This window comes from Nicotiana tabacum, chromosome 9, assembly GCF_000715075.1.
Source record: "Nicotiana tabacum cultivar K326 chromosome 9, ASM71507v2, whole genome shotgun sequence".
In the NCBI taxonomy this organism is placed as follows: domain Eukaryota; kingdom Viridiplantae; phylum Streptophyta; class Magnoliopsida; order Solanales; family Solanaceae; genus Nicotiana; species Nicotiana tabacum.
The window spans coordinates 590,497-618,332 of record NC_134088.1 but is presented as its reverse complement, the minus strand read 5'-3'; the positions used below and the strand labels follow the sequence as shown (position 1 = coordinate 618,332).

Below are 27,836 nucleotides of genomic sequence, written 5' to 3'. Positions count from 1 at the left end.
AATTAGAAAATCCATTATGTTATCACCTTGTTTGGAAAATATTAGTTCATAGTACATTTATACAACACTTCTTATCTATGTGGAGTAAGGACTCTTTCCAAGTAAGAGGGGTTTCCTGTTATAGGAACTGACTGGGTCTAAGCCAAGCTTTATCAGCTAAGGCAATGAAGAAGACAGTAACCAGCTAGCTTGAAGATCTTAGGCCTTTCTGATCTTGTCCCTTATAAGATCCACTCAGGAATAGTATTAATATTACTTATCTTACTTGTGAGGAAGGTATATGTGGGATTGTCAACATTTTTATCTTAACAATAAGAGAATGCGACAAATTCGACAATTAGGTGCACTCATTTAGTCCAATTCAGTTTATGCGAGTTTTTTTTTTTCAAATGTACGAATATAGCTGCAATGTCTGATTTTTCTTTTACCTTTTCTTTTTAATTAGAAAATCCATTATGTTATCACCTTGTTTGGAAAATATTAGTTCATAGTACATTTATACAACACTTCTTATCTATGTGGAGTAAGGACTCTTTCCAAGTAAGAGGGGTTTCCTGTTATAGGAACTGACTGGGTCTAAGCCAAGCTTTATCAGCTAAGGCAATGAAGAAGACAGTAACCAGCTAGCTTGAAGATCTTAGGCCTTTCTGATCTTGTCCCTTATAAGATCCACTCAGGAATAGTATTAATATTACTTATCTTACTTGTGAGGAAGGTATATGTGGGATTGTCAACATTTTTATCTTAACAATAAGAGAATGCGACAAATTCGACAATTAGGTAGATCAAACTTCCATCATGGTGTTTCGGATTGATCTGACATTTTTTAGTTCACATTTTAATTATAGCAGCAATTCCTTCTACAAAGGAGTCCTTTTGGATGATTTTGGGTCATATGTGGCTAATTAGGAATGTCAGATGGGGCATGCTGTAACTCCATTTTGCACTGTTTGTCTTTAGATGGTTTCAGATTGAGCTTGCCAGAGATGTGGGTTACGCTACTGCTAGATATGGGCATGTAATGTTTCCTGAAAATGTCTATGAACCGGCTCTGGAATGTGCTGAACTTTTGCTTGAAGGCGTGGGAAAAGGTTTTTCTTTCAAACCCTGTCCATGCATGCATTTTCATTTCTTAGGGACATCTGCGAACTGGGGCTTAATCAATGTTCTTATCTTTGAAACTATGTATTCTCCATGAGATATCATATAGGAGAGGAATTCTCTCTTATAATTCATTTAAGTTTTTGTAGTTTCCATTGATTACAGTTCTTTGAGGGACCATGTTGCAAATTTATGCAGCAATTTTGTCATGTGGTAATTTATTCACATCTTTATCAATGTGTAATTTGCTTTAGCCTCCATGTTTGGCAAGAATTCTAACTATCAAAACATAAGCTGCTAAACACCACTTGTCAGGTTTAAGGAATGCATTGATCTAATTTTTCTGCTTATATCATTTTTTTCTTACTAAGAACTCAGAGTGTTTGAGCTGTTATAGGCTCAAACATTCTGTTAGTTCACTTGATCGCTGGACCAGATAAACCTACTAATTAGGACAGTTGACAGCTCTCTTCTTTATATGAAGGTTAATTTCTGCACGTGACTTTTGTACCAAACACTAGCAGAACAGAAAATCAGGATCTCCTCCTCAAACTCAAAGAGAAAGTTGAAGCTCAAGAATAAAACTAGTTGTTCTTCGCTTGTGTTATCTGCATAATTATAATCAACACTTTCTGGCAAAAGAGTAGTGCTTTTTCTGTCTGTCTTTTAAATTTTTTGCTGACGTTTACATTTGTTCCCTGCCTAGCTTTGCCTGTCAATTTTTATCTATGTTCCTGCTTTGTGGTTCAGATGCTTAAGTTTACAGTTGACACCAATGCAACACATCTTAATGCAGCCTAAACATAGAGCAAATGGTCTTTGATGGATTTTTGTCAACAATTCCTGTATGCTTGTTCATTAACCTTGAAAAACTAAATCTACATGATGTCCATGCAAGAAGGATACTGAATTCCTTTTTTTTTTTTCTTTCCAATTGTCCAGATGGGTATTTCTTAGATTTTTTGCGGTCCAAAGTTTTAGTTAGACTGTGTCCAAATTGCAGCAAGTGTTGTGTGCCATTTGACTGTGTTTCATGTTTGGTGGTAATGTAGTATGCCTTAATTATGTTAAAATACTTCCAGACTGCACTAAGATTAGTTTTTGAACAACATTGTTTTGATAGGGTGGGCTTCAAGAGTGTACTTTTCGGATAATGGCTCTACTGCAATTGAAATTGCTCTTAAAATGGCACTACGGAAGTTCTTGTTTGATCACAGAATTATCTCTGATGATTTGGTGGCTGAGAGTGCTGAGAGTCGTGTGGATCTAAAGGTTGGTCTACTTAATGTCCTCCAAGTAGTAGTGCTTTGTTTTACCTGTTGACATGATGATATTGATTACTAAGGGTGTGACAGCTCTGGCGATTCTGCTGGGGAGCGAACTTAGAATCTCTGGTTCAGGGTTCAGAATTCGAGCTTAGAATAACTGTGATACTTGGCTTTTGTTTATTATCTGATTTTTTACGTGTTTGAGCTTAATGTGTTAAATGTCGCTTTGATATTATTTGAACTATATATAAAACTGTTACGACACCCTTCTTCTCTTTGAGTCTTCTAAATCTTCTGGGAAGCGTGCACTTCGCGTGACTTCTTTTCTGTTAGAGTCATACCCTAATTTTAGAACGAGGATCGAACAAATTGCAAAGCCGGTGCCCCCCTCGGCTCGAGTTGTCCGTTCGGGTAAGCCAGGTCTAGAACAATACACCCAAGATCTAAACTTAGAATGACATAGCCTCATGCCAGATTCGTAGTAGGTACGTTTGTTTGCATCACGTGCATTTGGCTTTGGGGACTCAACACAGGGGTTGACTCCATCTAGGACAGTTGTACCCAAATTAAAAGACCATCCTGATGCATTTTTATGTGCTACTTGTGCATTTATTTGTTTCGGCTTGCATGTTGACCGACTTCTAGAATAGGGAAAGAAAATCAAGAAAAACCAAGAGGGAGGAGAGAGAAACTTACCCGATTCCAAGTATTTGAAAAAACCCGAAACTTTGCCGAAATTTTGAAAAAAAAATGAAAAAGAAAGTCATTTCATAAATAAGCCAAGTAGTTTCAAAAAGTCAGGTTTTCTGTTATGTCAACGCTTACCGAACTATGCGGGTCTGATTCTTACCGGATGTGAGATACGTAGGCAACCCCTATCAGGTCCGACCTCATTTTTGCAAAACTGGCCAAAATAAGAATCTTTTGAAACATGATCATCACCCGGGGCCGTTCTTGTCGAAATAGCCTTAAAACGTTCTCTTGGGACGCCGAAAGGCTATTTTCACAAGAATAGCCACAATGTAAACCCAAGTCAGTCTTTTCTCCTATAATCAACATCAGCTGGCAGAAACAGCCCTAAAAACTATCCTCAAATGCCGAAGGGCTTGTCACACCTCCTTTTTACACTGCGCCCGCAGGGGCGTAGGGAGAGTTTTTCCAATTAAAGGACAATCGAAACAGGATTTTATTTAAAGATTCAGAGTCGCCACTTGAGAGATCTATGGTGTCCCAAGTCACCGGTTGAATCCCGAATCGAGGAAAAGAAATGACTCTGTATTACGGTCCGCGAACCAGAAATCCGGATAAGGAATTCTGTTAACTCGGGAGAAGGTGTTAGGCATTCCCGAGTTCCGTGGTTCTAGCACGGTCGCTCAAATGTCATATTCGGCTTATTCATCTGATTTTAATACATGTTGAACCTATGCGCAAATTTTAACTTTTTACCGCTTTTAGTATTATTATTTTTAATGAGAATTGCAACGTCGTGAAAACACATCTCGAACCACGTCACATCTCCAAACCTAGTTTCAAATTAGAAAAACACTTGACCACAGCTCATAACCAGTTGTGAAACCAAACAACAACAACAAATAACTCCGGGCAACTAATTGGACCTCAAACACTCCAGTAAACAGACTTGAAACTGGAAACTACACCCCAACAATTGAAAATCAGGCACTTTACTTCAAGCTTGCAATGCTATTTTTACTGGTTAAAGAAGGATCAAATGCAGAACCTAAGAGGACTAATTCTTCTCTTTTTTTCTATATTTTCTGATATTCTTTTTGTATCACCTTTTAGTCTAATTTCGAAAAGCCTCTCTTCAGATTGTTCTCCTTTTCTTCCTTAAGGTCTGACTCTAGTTCTGTCCTCAGTCCCTCCACTTATACCCCAAAAAACTGACCTTGCCAGTTCTCAAAAGCACTTAGGCAGAATATTTCAACTAATTCTGCCCATGATTTTCTTTAGTACCCCACTAGAGTATGTTTTCCCCATTACCCCTTGTCTTTTCCTTATTTAATGCTCAACAGGCATGGGCAACATATTTTAATCAATCCCTTTTAAGCCTTCCCCTACCATTATGTTTTGTTCCCCATTAGCACTTAAACAATTCATTAGTTTAATGGTACTTTAGTACTTAGTGGACAGAACCTTCAACTTGCCCATTTCTTTTAAACCCCATACTGTTATGTTTCCCATCCCACTATTATTAAACAAATGCCTTATTTTAATGGCACATTAGTACCTACTGGCAGAATTTCAAATTTAAAGTCCAAATTACCCCCTGATGCCCTAAACTATTATCCTACATGAACCCCTTTCAATCTGTACCAAACCCTTCAGCTATAACCAATTCACACTATCAAATTCCTAACAACTGACTCCTAACTCAACTGGACAGATTACAAAACTTCAGTTTTGAAAGACCAGCAGACCTCTTGATGACCAACTAGGCAGGTAATCGACAATATGAATTGCAAACAAAGGGAATCACACACTATAGAACAAGTTTTAATTCACAACAGTTTTGACTAAACCCAACTACTCTCAACATGAGCCTGCAATTAGAGATGAGGCAAAGCAAGTGTCATGAAAAGAAATCTGATTAATAGCACAAGTCTAGATTCAAACAATCATGAACCATTTCCTAAGCATTAGGTCTATTGTACAGGCCAACATCACTGATTAAGGAATCACAATGACAAAGTAATTGGTAGCCTGACCTTAAACCAAACTAACTGGACACAAATTAGACCAGTTCTTGACAAATTCAACTCGCAAACTGGCCCAAATTGGAACTTTAGACCAGTGACCATAATTCAAACGGGAAATTCATGCAAATTTATAGAAGAGGAAGGGACAAAGTAAACAAACGGAACTGCAAGAGTGAACAATCAAAACTGGACGTAAAAGACTTACCCGAATCACAACTCGATTAAAATCCTCGAGGATCTTCCCACTTCCAAGCCGAGACGGACTTTAACCATGTGTTTTCGAAGGAAAACAACATGGCTAAAGTCAGTCTCTGACTCAAAATTCATGGAACCTGGCCTGCCTAACTTTGATCTGGAATCCGAGCTGCCCCACGATGATTTGAAAAGAATTGATCAAGGATTCATGGTGAGGGGGTCCAGGAGATCACAGGGTGTGAGTTTGGGGGCTATTGGGTAAGCTAGGGTTTTGCTCGAATCTTCGATTGAAGATTCGAGGAGTTATAGTATGATTCGAGGCTAATAGAGTATGGAATCGGAGAGGGGGGAGCAGGGTGGTTCTGGGGTGTAATTCTGGGGTTGTTTGGCCACCGTTCGCCGCCGTGGGCGATTTCCGGCGAGCGGAAGGCGGTGGTGTGTGTTTTGGTCTCTGAAGAGACGAGAGAGGGGTGGGGGCTCTAAGGGGGGTGGGGTTCGTTTGGATCCCTTATATACGTACGTGAGGGTTGGATCCAAGCCGTTCGATCAAGTGAGATCAATGGCTTGGATCAATTCCCTTATAGGAAATGATGTCGTTTGGTTTCGTTGGGGGACTGGGTCGATCCAAGGACAAATGGGTCGGGTTGTGGGGATTGTGCTGAGGCGTTGGATCAAAAGGATTCAACGGTTGGGATTTGTTGATCCTGAAATGCTGTCGTTTCGATTGAGCTGATGGCAGACTGGGTTAGGACGGGTATTGGGGTGTTTGAATTGGGCTGTGAGGATTTGGGCCTTGGGGATTTAAATTAATTTGGGCCCAATTCCGATTTCTTTTCTATTTTTTGTTCTTTTCTACTTATTTCCTTTTTAATTCCTAAATTACAACCAAAATCCTAAATTAAATCATAAAATCGACAATTAACTTAAAATATTAACTCTTAATAATAATTATCACACGAAATTAAACACCAATAAAGATAAAATCACACAATTTGGACATTAAATGCTAAAAATGCAAAGTACATATTTTTTGTGATTTTTTCATTTTGTAAAACAAACTTGATTGTTTAATTAATTCATAAATTGTAAAATTAAATCCTAAATGCACAGACAACATATATATTTTTTTGTATATTTTTTTTTTTGTATTTTTCCTTAATTAAAACAAAATAAACATGCCCAGCCAAATACAAACAATTAACCAAAAACACCACGAAAAATTCTCAAAATTACACACAAAGGAAAATTGTTTTATTTTGAGTTTCTGGGAGTAAATTCGTATGAGGCAAAAATCACGTGCTCACAACTGCCCCTCTTTGTCCGGAAACACGAAGAGTTTTCGTGCAAAGATAAAGTGAGCGGATACGAGCGATTTTTGCCCGCTCGTCTACTCCGTGTGAAGCATTTTGAAAGATTTAACCGAACCTCTGCTTCAAAGGTTTCCTACATATCCCTGGCTAAAAGGGAATCAGGTCAATGTAGTTCGGGAAGTTTTGGTAGCTGGGACTACCATGGGGCTGTTGTTTTGCTGTTACTACTATCGCTGTTGCTGCTACCGCTTACTGACCTCCTTATGACACCACGGTAAAAGAAAACAAGAAGCTAGACTAAACTAGAAATTACAAAATCTTATCTAGATCTTCAAACTTGCTCTTGTTGCCTTGTGTTTCCTCTGATGTTTCTTTACTTCCGACTTGACTTGTACTCTCTCTTGATTGCTGAACTCGAACTACTTACTTCTTTCTTGTGAGCTTCGCATTATTTTTTCCTTCGAAGCTTGAACTGCCTTATTCTGAACACTGTTGCCCTCCTTCTGATTTCTGAACTTGAATTTATGCTGGGGATTTTTGTTGTATCCCTCTGCTTTACTGACTTCAACAACTACTTAAAAAGATAACGCCATTCCGTTCTCCAGGCGGGCTCCTGACTTCAATAACTTCTTAAAAATATAACAATTCCATTCTCAAGGCGGGCTCCTGATTTCAACTACCCTTTTTTTTTAAAAAAAATATAACACCTCCATTCTCCAGGCGGGCTCCTGACTTCAATAAACAACTCAAAGATAATACCTCCATTCTCCAGGCGGGCTCCTGACTTCAACAACTTCTTCAAAATATAACACCTCTATTCTCCAGGCGGGCTCCTGACTTCAATAACTACTTAAAAATATAACACCTCCATTCTCCAGGCGGGCTCCTGACTTCGACTACAACTTGAAAATATAACACCTCCATTCTCCAGGCGGGCTCTTGATTTCCAACACAACTTAAAATTATAACACCCCCATTCTCCGGGCGGGCTCCTGACTTCCAACACAACTTAAAAATAAAATACCTCCATTCTCCAGGCGGGCTCCTGACTTCCAACACGACTTAAAAATATAACACCTCCATTCTCCAGGCGGGCTCCTGACTTCAACTACTTTTTAAAATATAACACCTCTATTCTCCAGGCGGGCTCCTGACTTCAACTACTTCTTAAAATGCGTTCTATTGCCGTTGTTCCTTCCTGCCTCCTGAACCATTTTCCTTCTAACTTGAATAATCTTCTTTCAGAACTGCTTCCCTCAAAACTGGTGTTTCATTCCTCTGAAAACTGCTGGGGATAACTCCGATGTTTCATTCAAAAATATGTTATTCTCCTCCTTCAAAGACTACTTCCCTTAAAGCTGGTGTTTTCCTTCCTCTGAAACTACTTCCCTTAAGACTTGTGTTATCTTCCTCCTGAAATTGCTCTCTTTAAAACTTGTTTTGCCTTCTCCCGAAAACTGCTGGGGATACCGCTTTTCACCAAACTTGTGTTAGACTTCCAGAAAATTTTCGAAATGAAAGAAAATTTTCTGCCCCAGTTTGACAATCTTTCTTGTGGCACATCTTTCTGTTATTAATAACATTTCCTGTCCCTGCTTCAAATCAAAGAAAATTTGTTAGTTTAAAACGTGGGGGACGTTCCTGCTGAGGATGGTTTTCCCTTTTCTTTTTCCCATGCTCTGCGTTGTTTGATCATCTTGAAACCTGACTGATAACTTTCGACTTTCTTGATGCTTCTGTATTCACCCACTTCTCGATTGTTGTTTTCCACTTTTACTCCGTACTTTCCACGACATCTTAGAGCAATCCGTCATTTGGTCTTATAATGACGTCTTTCTTGTCCCGTCACATTATCTTCGGCCTGTCTTATCCCCATTTACCTTGCCCCATGTTGGCGACTGGTAGTTGGCTTTGAAAATCCTTCTTAAAAAACAAACTACTATAAAAATCTTTAACCAAAAGAAATGAAAGATGATGACTTCAAAAGATAAAAAGAAAAATCTTCCTAAGCAATTGTTTGAAGAGAAAAAGGAAAAAGACTTATCTGAATGGTATAACCGATCTCAATGATCATGTCGTGCATTTCGGCTTAATCAACCCAGTCTATTATATCACTCAATCTTTCTGATGACCTTACTTTGCATTTCAAAAGGTCCCGCCACCCAACTCTTTTGCCGAATCAACATCTTTGTTCTGCTTGATGCCTCGACGGATCATTTCTATCAACCTTACCTCGTTTGCCCACTTTCAATTCCTTGTCGCCTTATAGTGCCCTTCGAGGGGTTTTCACTAATATGACTCTCTCGTTTCTCTCAACTCTCGTCGCCTTACGGTGCCTGTGAAGGTTTTCACCGATAAGACTCTCATTTTATTTCTCTCAACTTCCGTCGCCTTATGGTGCATGTGAAGGTTTTCACCGATAAGACTCTCTCATTTTATTTCTCTCAACTTCCGTCGCCTTATGGTGCAGGTGAAGGTTTTCACCGATAAGTCTCTCTCATTTTATTTCTCTCAACTTCCGTCGCCTTATGGTGCCCGTGAAGGTTTTCACCAATAAGACTCTCATTTTATTTCTTTTCAGCTGGGGATTGGGGTGTTACTGATAAGATTCTCTCATTTCCTTTCTGCTGGGGACCAGAGTGTTACTCCAGACTTCCATTTGCCCGACTTGGCACTTCTCGGATACTGATCGGGAGGTCTTTTGGACATCAATATGGGTTTCTGGTGTATGGCTAAAGAAAAATTTAAAATAATTTTGATGGGTAAAACATTACAACTCTTGGAATCAACTTTCTTTCCCAAAATTATAAACACAACTTCTGCCCCAGTTTTTCTTGCTTGGGAATTTTTGATTCTTATTACACCATGACCGAGCCGTGAGGCGCCTACGTATCCTTTATGAGGAATCAGGTCAAACGTAGTTCCCGGTTCCTTTGTTTTTCTTGCGACTTTTCTTTTGTCTTTATTATCATTATTTTTCTTTTCTCCCTTTTTCATTTTCATTACTGATTCCAAAAGAGGGATATGAAAGAATAAATAAGGCTCAAAAGGGGAAGCAAAGGTTGAAGTGTTTGGATGGAAGAACAAACTGCCTCCGTCATTTCATTCTCCGATATCATGCCAAATGCAAACAAATAACAATTACAATTAAAAGAAATCATACATAATATCTCTTAACTGCGTCAGAATTGATAGCCATGTCGATGCGTTTTCCTTCGATATCTGTTAAACATAAAGCACCATTGGACAGCACTCTGGTTACAATGAATGGCCCTTGCCAATTCGGGGCGAACTTGCCTTTTGCCTCAGCCTGATGTGGAAGGATGCGTTTCAGCACTTGCTGGCCCACTTCAAACTTTCGGGGACGCACCTTTTTGTTGTATGCTCTTGCCATTCTCTTTTGATATAATTGGCCATGACACACAACTGCCAATCTTTTTTCATCAATCAAGTTCAACTGCTCCAGACGAGTTTTGACCCACTCATCATCATCAGTCTCAGCCTTAGCGACAATCCGAAGGGACGAGATTTCAACTTCCGCCGGTATTACTGCTTCAGTTCCATATACCAACAAATAAGGAGTTGCCCCTACTGAAGTACAGACAGTAGTGCGATAACCCAACAATGCGAATGATAATTTTTCATGCCATTGCCTCGAACCTTCTACCATTTTCCGAAGTATCTTCTTTATGTTTTTGTTGGCTGCCTCAACTGCTCCATTCGCCTTGGGACGATATGGGGTGGAATTGCGGTGTGTAATCTTAAACTGTTGACATACCTCTTTCATCAAATTGCTGTTAAGATTAGCACCATTATCCGTGAGGATCACCTTTGGGATTCCAAATCGACAGATGATATTTGGGTGAACAAAATCGACCACCGCTTTCTTGGTCACAGACTTGAAAGTTTTGGCCTCAACCCATTTGGTGAAATAATCAATGGCTACTAGAATGAACCTATGCCCGTTGGATGCTGCTGGCTCAATTGGTCCAATGATATCCATGCCCCAAGCGACGAAGGGCTATGGCGCTGACATTGTGTGCAATTCCGATGGTGGAGAATGAATCAAATCTCCGTGTATCTGGCACTGATGACATTTGCGCACAAAACTAATACAATCTCGCTCCATGGTGAGCCAATAATAACCTGCTCGGAGAATTTTCTTTGCCAGCACATATCCGCTCATATGTGGTCTGCAGACTCCTGAATGTACTTCGGACATGACAGCCATAGCTTGTCTAGCATCTACGCATCTTAACAATCCCAGGTCTGGTGTTCTTTTATACAGAACTCCTCCACTCAAGAAAAATCCACTTGCCAACCGTCGAATTATTCTCTTTTGATCCCCCGTGGCTTGCACTGGGTATATCCCCATTCTGATGTATTCCTTGATATCGTGGAACCATGGTTCGCCATCCAGTTTTTCTTCAATCATGTTACAATAAGCATGTTGATCTCGGACTTGAATATACAAAGGATCGACATAAGCTTTGTCCGGATGGTGCAGCATTGATGCTAGGGTAGCCAAAGCATCGATGACCTCATTATGGACCCTTGGAATATGCCTGAACTCCACTGATCTAAACCGTTGGCAAAGATCATGTAAGCATTGTCGGTATGGTATGAGCTTCAGATCTCGCGTTTCCCATTCTCCTTGAATTTGATGTACCAGAAGGTCCGAGTCTCCCAAGACCAAGACTTCCTGGACATCCATGTCCGCAGCTAACCTTAAACCCAAAATGCATGCTTCGTACTCAGCCATATTGTTGGTACAATAAAAACGAAGTTGAGCCGTAACAGGATAGTGATGCCCTGTTTCAGAAATAAGCACAGCTCCTATTCCAACTCCTTTCATGTTAGCAGTCCCATCAAAGAAAAGTTTCCATCTTGGTTTTTCGGCCTGTTCTAGTTCATCAATATGCATCACCTCTTCATCAGGAAAATAAGTCCTCAGTGGCTCATACTCTCATCGACCGGGTTCTCGGCCAAATGATCGGCCAATGCTTGGGCTTTCATTGCAGTCCGAGTCACATAGATTATGTCAAACTCTATGAGCAAAATCTGCCATTTTGCAAGTCTTCCTGTCGGCATAGGCTTTTGAAAGATATACTTCAATGGATCCAAGCGTGAAATGAGGTAAGTAGTGTAGGATGACAAATAATGTTTCAACTTCTATGCCACCCAAGTTAGGGCGCAATATGTCTTTTCCAAGTGAGTGTACTTAACCTAAGCTGTGAACTTCTTGCTAAGATAGTAGATGGCCTGTTCTTTTATGCCGATGGCGTCATGCTGCCCCAGTACACAGCCAAATGAATTTTCCAGGACAGTCAAGTAAAGAATCAAAGGTTTCCCTGGTTCTGGCGGTACCAGCACAGGCGGGTTAGACAAGTATCCCTTTATCTCGTCGAATGCTTCCTGACACTCATCAGTCCCCTTGACCGCAACGTCCTTCTTCAACAACTTGAAAATAGGCTCGCAAGTCGTCGTGAGCTGAACGATAAACCTGCTGATATAGTTCAACCTTCCTAACAGACTCATCACTTCAGTCTTGTTCCTCGGAGGTGGCAATTCTTGTATGGCTTTGATCTTTGATGGGTCCAACTCGATGCCTCGTCGGCTGACTATGAATCCCAACAGTTTTCCGGATGGAATACCAAATGCACACTTGGCGGGGTTAAGCTTGAGGTTGTACCTGCGAAGCCTCTGGAAGAATTTCCTCAAATCCCTGACGTGGTCGGCCTGATGCTTTGATTTTATGATCACATCATCTACATATACCTCAATCTCCTTGTGTATCATATCATGAAACACAGTAGTCATTGCCCTCGTATAAGTTGCCCCAGCATTCTTCAAACCAAATGGCATTACCCGGTAGCAATAAGTTTCCCAAAAAAGATCCGATCTCACGCTTGGCACAATTATCGATCAAAATGTGGATATTGGGTAGTGGGAAGTTATCCTTCGGACTTGCTTTGTTAAGATTGCGGTAATCGACGCATACTCTGATCTTGCCGTCCTTCTTCGATACAGGCACGACATTAGCCAACCAGACAGGATATCGAGTGACCCGAATAACCTTTGCATCCAACTGCTTGGTAACTTCTTCTTTAATCTTCACACTCATATCAGTTTTGATTTCCTCAACTTTTGCTTGACGGGTGGGAACGCTGGATCAGTGGGCAATTTGTGGACCACTAAATCAGTGCTTAAACCTGGCATGTCGTCATATGACCACGCAAAAACATCTTTGTACTCAATGAGTGCTTTGATTAATTCCTCTCAGATTTTTGGCTCGAGGTGGACACTTATTTTAGTCTCTCGGACGTTGTCTGTGTCCCCTAAATTGACGGCTTCTGTGTCATTCAAATTGGGTTTGGGTTTTTCTTCGAAGTGAACTAACTCCTTACTAATTTCTTCGAAGGCTTCATCCTCATCATCATATTCTGATTCGTAATCATAATCTACTTCTTGAACCATCATTTCGGAATCAGATTGATTTTTAAGACTGGGCTGAGGATTCCTTATGCACGCCATGTCATTAAGACCAGTATAAAGAGAACTGTACAAAAAAAGAAAAGAAGAAAACAAAATTAAAATAAAATAAGGAATGAAGAAGAAACGTTTTTATTTTGTTGAATTACGGGATAACAAGGTTTCACACTTTGATGAGCACAACAAAAATAAAAGAAATCTGGACTACAACCCTGGAATAATCCAGAAAACAGGAAGGAAAATCAGAGCCAACTACCAAGACTCCCTCCGAATGGGAAAAGGAGTAGCCATCCAATTGTTGATTTTTGCCTTTGACCCCACAAACTGCACATCCGCCTTGCTGGACCCCTCCCCAACTTCTACCATGTTGATTTCGGTGAATAATCTCTCAAAGCCTTCATTTAAGTCTCCATCTGCACAAATCAATGGCCCTGTAACCTTGGACAGCCATTGCTTTTTGATGCTCGGCCTGACGAAAGATCTGGACATGTGCGGATTGGCTTGGGAAGGACCCAGCCTCTTTTCTTCAACTTGTGGGCCCGTTTCACATCCGCCACTGTAGGCTTGAACCCCAGCCCAAAGGTATCCAGATTTTTGGGCAAAGAAACCGGTTGAACAATACCCTGAAGATCAACCCCTAAACCTTTGCCTGGCACAAACCCGTTTTTCAACATCTCCGAGGCTACCATGATAGTTGCAGCTGCTATTTTGGGAAGTGGGATGCTTTCACCCTCGGTAACTTTGTCCACTGAAACCGTATCGAAGACCTGGTAAACCCAGGGCCCCTTGTCATCGTCAGCCTCTATGAAGGGTACGATGGCATCACTTACGGCGCTTGCATTGTCTTCCCATGTACTACGATCTCTTGCCTATCCCACTCGAATTTGACCATCTGATGTAATGTAGAAGGCACTGCTTTGGCGGCGTGGATCCAGGATCGCCTCAACAGAAGATTATATGACACTGCCACGTCCAACACTTGAAACTCCATGGTGAACCCGACCAGACCAATTGTTAATTCAAGTACGATGCTACCCACTGTGTCTGTACCACCTCCATCAAACCCTCGAACATAGATGTTGTTTTTGTGAATTCTGTCACCATCGACCTTCAGTTTGTTCAACGTGGTCAAAGGACAGATATTGGCACTGGATCCATTATCAATCAGTAATAGAGTGACTACCGAATCTTCACACTTCACGGTCAAATAAAGGGCTTTATTATGTTCTGTACCCTCCACGGGCAACTCATCGTCTGAAAAAGTGACCCTGTTGACCTCGAAAATCTTGTTTGCTATTTTCTCCAGATGGTTCACAGAGATCTTATCCGGAACATGGGCTTCGTTCAGAATTTTCATCAATACCCGGCGGTGCTCATCTGAATGGATCAACAGAGATAACAATGAGATCTGTGCCGGGGTCTTCCTCAACTGCTCCATAATGGAGTAATCTTGCGCCTTCATTTTCTTTAAAAATTCTTCCGCCTCTTCCTCGGTAACTGGATTCTTTGTCGCTACTGGATTGGCCCTTCTTAACTCTGCGGGAGCAAAACACCTTCCCGAACGAGTTAGACCTTGGGCTTCACACACTTCTCCTTTGACTTCTTTCCCTTTGTAAATCACCGTCACCCGTTCATAATTCCAAGGAACAGCCTTGTTGTTGATCACTGGAGGCTGAGTTACCACTTTTATAATAACAGGCTCTGTGCGAGCACCCTTGACCACAACAGGTTTACTTGCAACCCCTGGCACTACCACTTTAGCTTTCTCGGGTTTCACTGCAACAAGGCTCGACGACCCTCTCTCGGCTACCACAGCTGGCTTATCCTGGGCTCCCCCTCTCAACTGGACCACTGATTTCCCACTGGTTACTTTTTCCTTTGAGCTGGTTTCGCTGGAACGGATCATCATTACCGTCTGTGAGGGCTTCCTGGGCTCCCCCTCTTTGTGTATCAACTCAATCATGTGTGTCTCATGGTGAGCTGGCAGTGGATTCTGGTTAATATTTGGTGCTTCTAGGGCTTGAACCTCGATCCGATGAGTATCGATAAGCTCTTGCACAACTGTTTTTAGTTTCCAACATTTCTCTGTATCATGCCCTGGGGCCCCTGAACAGTACTCACAACTCACCGAGTGGTCAAGATTTCTAGGAGGAGGATTTGACATTTTAGGCTCAATTGGATTCAGCATGCCCAACTGCCTCAACCTGTGAAAAAGACTGGTATATGATTCCCCCAGTGGAGTGAAAGTCTTTTGCTTTTGTGACCTCTCATTCTTGAGGGCTGGGTTTGGTCGGAAACTTGTCCGGGGGGGATTTCTGTAGGCCCTTGGGGGTGGATATGTGTTTTGTGGAGCTGGGTATGGATTTTGTGGAGCCGGCGCACGCCATGACACGTGTGCCGGAGTTTGGGTATAGGTTTGTGCATGATGGACGGAAAAATGGGATCTGGCGGTGGATAGTAATGTTGTGGAGGGCTATATGGAGTATGGGGGTAATTTTGGTGGTAGGGTCGTGGTTGGCTATAGTAGGGTGACGGGCCTCTAGATCCGAACCAGGCTCCGGACTCAACAGTCGTGACATCTTCTTTCTTCTTCCCAAGTACACCCCAGTGCCGCTTTGGATGGCCTGAGTGGTTGCCTTGATCGCTGAATAGCTCATGATTTTGTTGGATTTAAGCCCCTCCTCGACCATGCCTCCCATTCTTACGACCTCATTAAAAGACTTGCCAATTGCGGACACCAAATGACCAAAGTAAGTTGGCTCCAGAGCTTGCAAAAAGTAATCGACCATCTCGCTTTCTTTCATTGGGGATCTACCCTTGCTGCTTGCTCCCTCCACCGAAAACCATATTCTCTAAAGCTTTCACTGTGCTTCTTTTCCAGTTTGGTCAGGGACAATCGGTCCGGAATGATCTCAAGATTATATTGAAAGTGACAAGCGAATGCTTGGGCCAAATCGTCCCATGTGTACCACCTGCTATGATCTTGTCTGGTGTACCATTCTAACGCCGATCCACTTAAGCTTTGGCTGAAATACGCCATGAGTAATTCATCTCTTTCGCCCGCTCCCCTCATCTTGCTACAAAAACCTCTCAGATGAGCTACCGGATCACCGTGTCCGTTATACAAGTCGAACTTGGGCATTTTGAACCCTGCCGGTAGTTGTACATTCGGGAATAGACACAGATCTTTGTAAGTCACGCTTACCTGACCTCCTAGCCCTCTCATATCCCTGAAGGTCAGAATGTGGATCATGGTCTCTTCCTGGTCAGGATTTCTGGCCGGTTTTTCTGCTTTCACCGGTAGGTCAGAATGTGGATCATGTGGATAGGCTTCAGGCGCTTTGAAGGTAAGCTCCGGGGGATAATGATGGTTGTCCTGCGCTTGGATCACATGTTCACTCGGGGATTTATGGAGTGCAATTGGTGGAGATGCCACAAAGACAGGGGTGGTGGAGGAGGGTATGGAATTGATTTTGGTGGTGGAGCTTGTGGCGTATGAGAAGTAGTGCCATGGTAGTGTTGATAAATGGGAATCGGTGGCGGGATGATCCTGAGACTGAGCTAAATGGTGGGGTAAAAGCAAGGTTAGCAGGGTAAGCTGGCGGTGATTGCCCTTTGGACCAGGCTTGGTACATTTCGGCCATCTGTTGCTTAAGCTTGAGCATCTCCTCTTTCATTTTATAGACGTCCAACTCATCTACCTCAACACTAGTGTCGACATCTGGAATAGACATGATTTCTGGTATTGGTCCCTTTGATCTGGTTTGGTAATGATAATGTCTCAGTATCCTCTAAATAAACTAACTGCTTGAATTCTCTAGAAATCAACAAACTTGTTAGTTTTCAGAGTTTTAACACATGCAATTACACGTTGGGATGCAATGCATCTAGGCAATTAACCGTCTTCTATCATGCATTTGCTTCGGTTGCGTGCGTCATTCCGGTCTCTCATAATTGTGCCCCTTCTTTTAAGCTTCCTTCTTTATTTATTTTTTCATTTTCCCTTTTTCTTTTTTAGTGGTGGTCGAATCCTATAGAGATTGCCTACGTATCATGTCCCCGCATGAATCAGACCGTGCGTAGTTCTGTCACGAGTGCGGAAAATCAAGAAACCATTTTTGGATTTTTCAATCTTCATTAGCAAAACGTTTTATTACAAGGCAAAACACTTTTGAAAGGAAACTGACAGGCTTGATACAGACTACAGACTTTATGCAAAAAGGGAAATACAAACTCCAACGGACAATAGACTCTGAAGACAAGGAAAATACAGACTCAAACTATGAATGTCTCAAAGTTTTGAATTTTGGCGCCCGCGGGCTTTGGTGCAAGGCCCCTTTGCAGATCTTTCAAATCTTCCATGATCTGGTGGACATAAATCATTATTGAAGCCAAGAAGGTGGTACGGGACATATCCTCACAAGCTAGGCACTTTATGGTGATGTAGTGCCCGATATCGTCGATTCTTCCCTTGATTTTGTCCCTTTCCATAAGCAATCGCTCTATTTGTTGATTCCGCGTCCCCAGCACTTGAGCGTTGTAAAAGAGTTGATCCTGAAACTCATTCATCTGTTTCTTCATTCGGGTCATCAGATCATAGTAGCGCTTCCTATCTGTTCTGTCATCTCGGGCTTGTCTGAAGATCCGCTCTTCGTAGTCCCTCTTCATTTGTTGCATGAGCCGTACTTGCTCTTCTGTCTTCTTTATACATTTCACCTGGATTCTCGCTAGACCAGCTTTAGATTTTTCCAGGTCTTCTTGATACTCGAGGACTTTCTTCTTTAAACCGTTTATGAGCCTTTTCTCAGCCCGGCTTCTCTCCTGGCTTCTGGCAGCTATTTTCATTTCCCGGATTTGAGTTTTGAGGACCTCGTTTTCCTGAGCTAGTTTTCTCCTTTCTCCCTCATCTGCAGCGATATGCAAATCTTTCTCAAATTTCAAATCCATAACTTGCTTCTCCAACTTGCCTATTGTCACCCTGTACTCGTGTTCTTTAGCCAACCAATCCCACTGTTCTTGCGACACCTTGACGAACTCCCGGAGATGGGGTCTTTTAGCCGGCCTTTCGTGCTCAAGTTCTCTCTTGTATCAAGCAAGGTATCCTGGCGCCACTTCGCCTTTGGCCCGATCCTGCACGCAAGTATCTGCTTTTAAATATTGGCATTCACTCCAGATCTAACGGACTCTTGCTTCAGGAAACTGTCCGTCAGGGCTAATCTCAATTACTTGAGCACTAAGATCTTCCTCCTGTGGCACTGTTTGGCATCTCCCGAGTTGTCTCAAAACCCGATATGGCGCGTAGGGCTGAATGCTCTTGAGCCCCATCAATAGAAAGTGGGTCCTAGCGTCCACTGTATTTGGCTGGCGGTGAGGGTCCGAAAGAATGATGTCCACGCCGTAACTCCCTCGGGTAGACTGACCCCCTTGATTCTTGTGTGGAATTCTTCTATGCAAGTTTTCTTCGAGGCACCATAACTCAAGAGCTGGGAACGGTGGCAGAGATGCTCAGTCATCCATATTTGTAGTAACAAGTTACACCCCTCGAAAAAGTTCCCTCTGGCTTTGCAGGCTGTGAGAGCTCGGAAGATATCAGATACTATCATAGGTGCAAAAGTGCTTTCATCTTGAGTGAGCAAGGTACTGACGACCCCGACTATTTTCAAATCAATGTTTCCGTCTTTCCTTGGAAACACCAAAAGGCCCAAAAAGGTTATCATAAAGGCCACTCGTCTATGCTCATCCCATTTCTGACGGTTACTTTTGCTGCATAACTTGTTACCTGGATTGTTGAATCCTCCGACATGACCGTATCTGTCGTATATGAAGCGCGGATTACAAAAACCCGCGGCCAAATCTGGGTTATGGACCGTCCTGGGTATCTTTAATGAATCTAAAAACCGATGCGCGGTGACAGCTTTTGGAGCAACCAAGTATTTTTGCCTTATCGGAACTTCAGCATTTCCGATGTACCCGGCTATTTCCTCCAAAGTCGGGGTGAGTTCAAAATCGGGGAAGTGGAAGACATTGTGTGCCGGGTCCCAGCAGGTGACCAAAGCTCTTATGATATCCCCCGAGGCTGGATTTCCAATAAACTCGTAAGACCTTTTAGATATTTCTTGACCTCATCTTGCCCCTTACCACCTAAATCATCCCACCATAGCCGCAACTCGAAAGGGATTTTAGTCATTATTGAAAAAGGTTCATTTTGCATCGTGCTCATCCTGCACATTTATTAAGGTGATTAAGAAATAAAATTTATGTGACTCAACAAATTGACTATTTTTAATTTTTCACAGATTAAAAGGAAGATCCGGTTCCGCACACGGCTTTTCAGCACTTCGGGAACGAAGATTTTAAAGTTGGGTGAGTCAACCGGTCAAAAATCCAAAAAAGACTAAAAGTGGCCGATAAGGCAAAAATACTTGGTTGCTCCAAGAGCTGTCACCGCGCATCGGTTTTTAGATTCATTAAAGATACCCAGGACGGTCCATAACCCAGATTTGGCCGCGGGTTTTTGTAATCCGCGCTTCATATACGACAGATACGGTCATGTCGGAGGATTCAACAATCCAGGTAACAAGTTATGCAGCAAAAGTAACCGTCAGAAATGGGATGAGCATAGACGAGTGGCTTTTATGATAACCTTTTTGGGCCTTTTGGTGTTTCCAAGGAAAGACGGAAACATTGATTTGAAAATAGTCGGGGTTGTCAGTACCTTGCTCACTCAAGATGAAAGCACTTTTGCACCTATGATAGTATCTGATATCTTCCGAGCTCTCACAGCCTGCAAAGCCAGAGGGAACTTTTTCGAGGGGTGTAACTTGTTACTACAAATATGGATGACTGAGCATCTCTGCCACCGTTCCCAGCTCTTGAGTTATGGTGCCTCGAAGAAAACTTGCATAGAAGAATTCCACACAAGAATCAAGGGGGTCAGTCTACCCGAGGGAGTTACGGCGTGGACATCATTCTTTCGGACCCTCACCGCCAGCCAAATACAGTGGACGCTAGGACCCACTTTCTATTGATGGGGCTCAAGAGCATTTCAGCCCTACGCGCCATATCGGGTTTTGAGACAACTCGGGAGATGCCAAACAGTGCCACAGGAGGAAGATCTTAGTGCTCAAGTAATTGAGATTAGCCCTGACGGACAGTTTCCTGAAGCAAGAGTCCGTCAGATCTGGAGTGAATGCCAATATTTAAAAGCAGATACTTGCGTGCAGGATCGGGCCAAAGGCGAAGTGGCGCCAGGATACCTTGCTTGGTACAAGAGAGAACTTGAGCACGAAAGGCCGGCTAAAAGACCCCATCTCCGGGAGTTCGTCAAGGTGTCGCAAGAACAGTGGGATTGGTTGGCTAAAGAACACGAGTACAGGGTGACAATAGGCAAGTTGGAGAAGCAAGTTATGGATTTGAAATTTAAGAAAGATTTGCATATCGCTGCAGATGAGGGAGAAAGGAGAAAACTAGCTCAGGAAAACGAGGTCCTCAAAACTCAAATCCGGGAAATGAAAATAGCTGCCAGAAGCCAGGAGAGAAGCCGGGCTGAGAAAAGGCTCATAAACGGTTTAAAGAAGAAAGTCCTCGAGTATCAAGAAGACCTGGAAAAATCTAAAGCTGGTCTAGCGAGAATCCAGGTGAAATGGATAAAGAAGACAGAAGAGCAAGTACGGCTCATGCAACAAATGAAGAGGGACTACGAAGAGCGGATCTTCAGACAAGCCCGAGATGACAGAACAGATATGAAGCGCTACTATGATCTGATGACCCGAATGAAGAAACAGATGAATGAGTTTCAGGATCAACTCTTTTACAACGCTCAAGTGCTGGGGGCGCGGAATCAACAAATAGAGCGATTGCTTATGGAAAGGGACAAAATCAAGGGAAGAATCGACGATATCGGGCACTACATCACCATAAAGTGCCTAGCTTGTGAGGATATGTCCCGTACCACCTTCTTGGCTTCAATAATGATTTATGTCCACCAGATCATGGAAGATTTGAAAGATCTGCAAAGGGGCCTTGCACCAAAGCCCGCGGGCGCCAAAATTCAAAACTTTGAGACATTCATAGTTTGAGTCTGTATTTTCCTTATCTTCAGAGTCTATTGTCCGTTGGAGTTTGTATTTCCCTTTTTGCATAAAGTCTGTAGTCTGTATCAAGCCTGTCAGTTTCCTTTCAAAAGTGTTTTGCCTTGTAATAAAACGTTTTGCTAATGAAGATTGAAAAATCCAAAAATGGTTTCTTTATTTTCCGCACTCGTGACAGAACTACGCACGGTCTGATTCATGCGGGGACATGATACGTAGGCAATCTCTATAAGATTCGACCACCACTAAAAAAGAAAAAGGGGAAAATGAAAAAATAAATAAAGAAGGAAGCTTAAAAGAAGGGGCACAATTATGAGAGGCCGGAATGACGCACGCAACCGAAGCAAATGCATGATAGAAGGCGGTTAATTGCCTAGATGCATTGCATCCCAACGTGTAATTGCATGTGTTAAAACTCTGAAAACTAACAAGTTTGTTGATTTCTAGAGAATTCAAGCAGTTAGTTTATTTAGAGGATACTGAGACATTATCATTACCAAACCAGATCAAAGGGACCAATACCAGAAATCATGTCTATTCCAGATGTCGACACTAGTGTTGAGGTAGATGAGTTGGACGTCTATAAAATGAAAGAGGAGATGCTCAAGCTTAAGCAACAGATGGCCGAAATGTACCAAGCCTGGTCCAAAGGGCAATCACCGCCAGCTTACCCTGCTAACCTTGCTTTTACCCCACCATTTAGCTCAGTCTCAGGATCATCCCGCCACCGATCCAGGTTTTCCCATTTATCAACACTACCATGGCACTACTTCTCATACGCCACAAGCTCCACCACCAAAATCAATTCCATACCCTCCTCCACCACCCCTGTCTTTGTGGCATCTCCACCAACTGCACTCCATAAATCCCCGAGTGAACCTGTGATCCAAGCGCAGGACAACCATCATTATCCCCCGGAGCTTACTTTCAAAGCGCCTGAAGCCTATCCACATGATCCACATTCTGACCTACCGGGGAAAGCAGAAAAACCGGCCAGAAATCCTGACCAGGAAGAGATCATGATCCACATTCTGACCTTCAGGGATATGAGAGGGCTAGGAGGTCAGGTAAGCGTGACTTACAAAGATCTGTGTTTATTCCCGAATGTACAACTACCGGCAGGGTTCAAAATGCCCAAGTTCGACTTGTATAACGGACACGGTGATCCGGTGGCTCATCTGAGAGGTTTTTGTAGCAAGATGAGGGGAGCGGGCGGAAGAGATGAATTACTCATGGCGTGGATCGGCGTTAGAATGGTACACCAGACAAGATCATAGCAGGTGGTACACATGGGACGATTTGGCCCAATCATTCGCTTGTCACTTTCAATATAATCTTGAGATCATTCCGGACCGACTGTCCCTGACCAAACTGGAAAAGAAGCACAGTGAAAGCTTTAGAGAATATGTTTTTCGGTGGAGGGAGCAAGCAGCAAGGGTTTATCCCCCAATGAAAGAAAGCGAGATGGTCGATTACTTTTTGCAGGCTCTGGAGCCAACTTACTTTGGTCATTTGGTGTCCGCAATTGGCAAGTCTTTTAATGAGGTCGTAAGAATGGGAGACATGGTCGAGGAGGGGCTTAAGTCCAACAAAATCATGAGCTATTCAGCGATCAAGGCAACCACTCAGACCATCCAAAGCGGCACTGGGGTGTACTTGGGAAGAAGAAAGAAGATGTCACGACTGTTGAGTTCGGAACCTGGTTCGGATCTAGAGGCCCATCACCTACTATAGCCAACCACGACCCTACCACCAAAATTACCCCCATACTCCATATAGCCCTCCACAACATTACTATCCACCGCCAGATCCCCATTTTTCCGTCCATCATGCACAAACCTATACCCAAACTCCGGCACACGCGCCATGGCGTGCGCCGACTCCACAAAATCCATACCCAGCTCCACAAAACACATATCCACCCCCAAGGGCCTACAGAAATCCCCCCGGGACAAGTTTCCGACCAAACCCAGCCCTCAAGAATGAGAGGTCACAAAAGCAAAAGACTTTCACTCCACTGGGGGAATCATATACCAGTCTTTTTCACAGGTTGGGGCAGTTGGGCATGCTGACTCCAATTGAGCCTAAAATGCCGAATCCTCCTCCTAAAAATCTTGACCACTCGGTGAGTTGTGAGTACTGTTCAGGGGCCCCAGGGCATGATATAGAGAAATGTTGGAAACTAAAAACAGCTGTGCAAGAGCTTATCGATACTCATCGGATCGAGGTTCAAGCCCTAGAAGCACCAAATATTAACCAGAATCCACTGCCAGCTCACCATGAGACACACATGACTGAGTTGATACACAAAGTGGGGGACCCAGGAAGCCCTCACAGACGGTAATGATGATCCGTTCCAGCGAAACCAGCTCAAAGGAAAAAGTAACCAGTGGAAAATCAGTGGTCCAGTTAGCCGAGAGAGGGTCGTCGAGCCTTGTTGCAGTGATACCCGAGAAAGCTAAAGTGGTAGTGCCAGGGGTTGCAAGTAAACCTGTTATGGTCAAGGGTGCTCGCACAGAGCCTGTTATTATAAAAGCGGTAACTCAGCCTCCAGTGATCAACAACAAGGCTGTTCCTTGGAATTATGAACGGGTGACGGTGATTTATAAAGGGAAAGAAGTAAAAGGAGAAGTGTGTAAAGCCCAAGGCCTAACTCGTTCGGGAAGGTGTTTTGCTTCGCAGAGTTAAGAAGGGCCAATCCAGTAGCGACAAAGAATCCAGTTACCGAGGAAGATGCGGAAGAATTTTTAAAGAAAATGAAGGCGCAAGATTACTCCATTATGGAGCAGTTGAGGAAGACCCCGGCACAGATCTCATTGTTATCCTTGTTGATCCATTCAGATGAGCACCGCCGGGTATTGATGAAAATTCTGAACGAAGCCCATGTTCCGGATAAGATCTCTGTGAACCATCTGGAGAAAATAGCAAACAAGATTTTCGAGGTCAACAGGGTCACTTTTTCAGACGATGAGTTGCCCGTGGAGGGTACAGAACATAATAGAGCCCTCTATTTGACCGTGAAGTGTGAAGATTCGGTAGTCACTCTATTACTGATTGATAATGGGTCCAGTGCCAATATCTGTCCTTGACCACGTTGAACAAACTGAAGGTCGATGGTGACAGAATTCACAAGAACAACATCTATGTTCGAGGGTTTGATGGAGGTGGTACAGACACAGTGGGTGGCATCGTACTTGAATTAACAATTGGTCCGGTCGGGTTCACCATGGAGTTTCAAGTGTTGGACGTGGCAGTGTCATATAATCTTCTGTTGGGGCGACCCTGGATCTACGCCGCCAAAGCAGTGCCTTCTACATTACATTAGATGGTCAAATTCGAGTGGGATAGACAAGAGATCGTAGTATATGGGAAAGACAATGCAAGCGCCGTAAGTGATGCCATCGTACCCTTCATAGAGGCTGACGATGACAAGGGGCCCTGGGTTTACCAGGTCTTCGATACGGTTTCAGTGGACAAAGTTCCCGGGGGTGAAAGCATCCCACTTCCCAAAATAGCAGCTGCAACTATCATGGTAGCCTCGGAGATGTTGAAAAACGGGTTTGTGCCAGGCAAAGGTTTAGGGGCTGATCTTCAGGGTATTGTTCAACCAGTTTCTTTGCCCAAAAATCTGGATACCTTTGGGCTGGGGTTCAAGCCTACAGTGGCGGATGTGAAACGGGCCCACAAGTTGAAGAAAAGAGGCTGGGTCCTTCCCAAGCCAATCCCGCGCCTGTCCAGATCTTTCGTCAGGCCGAGCATCAAAAAGCAATGGCTGTCCAAGGTTACAGGGCCATTGATTGGTGCAGATGGAGACTTAAATGAAGGCTTTGAGAGATTATTCACCGAAATCAACATGGTAGAAGTTGGGGAGAAGTCCAGCAAGGCGGATGTGCAGTTTGTGGGGCCAAAGGCAAAAATCAACAATTGGATGACTACTCCTTTTCCCATTCGGAGGGAGTCTTGGTAGTTGGCTCTGATTTTCCTTTCTGTTTTCTGGATTATTCCAGGGTTGTAGTCCAGATTTCTTTTATTTTTGTTGTGTTCATCAAAGTGTGAAACCTTGTTATCCCGTAATTTAACAAAATTAAAAAGTTTCTTCTTCATTCCTTATTTTATTTTAATTTTGTTTTCTTCTTTTCTTTTTTTGTACAGTTCTCTTTATACTGGTCTTAATGACATGGCGTGCATAAGGAATCCTCAGCCCAAGAAGTAGATTATGATTACGAATCAGAATATGATGATGAGGATGAAGCCTTCGAAGAAATTAGTAAGGAGTTAGTTCACTTCGAAGAAAAACCCAAACCCAATTTGAATGACACAGAAGCCGTCAATTTAGGGGACACAGACAACGTCCGAGAGACTAAAATAAGTGTCCACCTCGAGCCAAAAATCCGAGAGGAATTAATCAAAGCACTCATTGAGTACAAAGATGTTTTTGCGTGGTCATATGACGACATGCCAGGTTTAAGCACTGATTTAGTGGTCCACAAATTGCCCACTGATCCAGCGTTCCCACCGGTCAAGCAAAAGTTGAGGAAATTCAAAACTGATATGAGTGTGAAGATTAAAGAAGAAGTTACCAAGCAGTTGGATGCAAAGGTTATTCGGGTCACTCGATATCCTGTCTGGTTGGCTAATGTCGTGCCTGTACCGAAGAAGGACGGCAAGATCAGAGTATGCGTCGATTACCGCAATCTTAACAAAGCAAGTCCGAAGGATAACTTCCCACTACCCAATATCCACATTTTGATCGATAATTGTGCCAAGCGTGAGATCGGATCTTTTGTGGATTGCTATACCGGGTATCATCAGATTCTAATGGATGAAGAAGATGCAGAAAAGACGGCATTCATCACACCCTGGAGAACTTATTGCTACCGGGTAATGCCATTTGGTTGGAAGAATGCTGGGGCAACTTATATGAAGGCAATGACTACTGTGTTTCATGATATGATACACAAGGAGATTGAGGTATATGTAGATGATGTGATCATAAAATCAAAGCGTCAGGCCGACCACGTCAGGGATTTGAGGAAATTCTTCCAGAGGCTTCGCAGGTACAACCTCAAGCTTAACCCCGCCTAGTGTGTATTTGGTGTTCCATCCGAAAAACTGTTGGGATTCATAGTCAGCCGACGAGGCATCGAGTTGGACCCATCAAAGATCAAAGCCATACAAGAATTGCCACCTCCGAGGAACAAGACTGAAGTGATGAGTCTGTTAGGAAGGTTGAACTATATCAGCAGGTTTATCGCTCAGCTCACCACGACTTGCGAGCCTATTTTCAAGTTGTTGAAGAAGGACGCTGCGGTCAAGTGGACTGATGAGTGTTAGGAAGCATTCGACGAGATAAAGGGATACTTGTCTAACCCGCCTGTGCTGGTACCACCAGAACCAGGGAGACCTACGGTGGCCAAACAACCCCAGAATTACACCCCTGAACCACCCTGCTCCTCCCTCTCCGATTCCACACTCCATTAGCCTCGAATCATACTATAACTCCTCGAATCATACTATAACTCCTCGAATCTTGGATTCGAGCAAAACCCTAGCTTACCCAATAGCCCCCAAACTCACACCCTGTGATCTCCTGGACCCCTCACCATGAATCCTTAATCAATTCTTTTCAAATCATCGTGGGGTGTAGTTTCTAAATTCCATGAAACGACTCACAAATGTGCTCATCATTTAATCAGACATATTCAAACAGTGGATTCGTTTTGCTTTGTAATTTATACTTTCTTCCTTCCGCTTCCGGTTATTAGAGCAGATATGAAATGTGGTACTCAAAATCCCTTTGTGGGGCTAATTGAAATGAAAGGTAACTATTAAAGGTTTATAATGTTGTTGGCTTACTTTTTCAAACATATTTACAACACAAGATAATAGACAACTAATTGAAGCTAACCCAACTTATTCTACCAATTTAAATGAACCTAATTACAACTAACACTAAACTGCAGAAGAAAACTAGTATGCGTTTGCGACAAAACGACTAACATTCCATGCTAATACAAACAGTTTTTAGTTTATTACGACATGAACAATTTTGATCCAACTAGTACAACTTCAAGCAAAGGTCTTAATAACGTTAAGGAGTCAAACATTCCGATACATAAACCAGAAAACTAAATCAAGTTTTCAGCAAAACTTCAAGCATGCATCTAATTCGTTTAACAGTTTTCGGCTAAAAAAATAGTCCAATAATTCGCATCAGTCCAGTTACACATTCAGCAGATCTTTATATGATATTAGTGAGTGAAGTATTTTAATGTACAAATCAGTAGAAAAGCTAAATCAAACTTAAGCTTCAAATCTTCATGTATATTCACGCTTCATGTTTACAGCCTACAAATTGGCAAGGTTACAGCCGTGTACCTGGAAGTTGAAGTATAAACCGAGAAAAATGAGGGGGTCAGTCAAACAGCAACAACAACAAATAATACCAGCAGACAGCAAATTGGAATTCAGAAACAGCTCCAAACCTAGTTTCAAATCAGAAAAACACTTGACCACAACTCATAACCAGTTGTGAAACCAAACAGCAATAACAAATAACTCCGGGCAACTAATTGGATCTCAAACACTCCAGTAAACAGACTTGAAACTGGAAACTACACCCCAACAATTGAAAATCAGGCACTTTACTTCAAGCTTGCAATG

General features: G+C 42.7%; 1 protein-coding gene across 2 annotated transcripts in view; it reads left to right on the top strand.

Moving 5' to 3' along the window:
• Positions 1 to 27,836, top strand: part of LOC107814376 (bifunctional dethiobiotin synthetase/7,8-diamino-pelargonic acid aminotransferase, mitochondrial) — a 58,124-nt gene that overhangs the window by 11,495 nt on the left and 18,793 nt on the right. For both annotated transcript variants that reach the window (XR_012694685.1, XM_075221343.1), the window contains exons 5-6: positions 971 to 1,091; positions 2,225 to 2,373. Coding sequence is in view for 1 of the 2 variants with exons in the window: in XM_075221343.1 (XP_075077444.1) it covers positions 971 to 1,091; positions 2,225 to 2,373 (270 nt within the window). In the remaining variant the exon portion in view is untranslated. The remainder of the gene's footprint in view (positions 1 to 970; positions 1,092 to 2,224; positions 2,374 to 27,836) is intronic.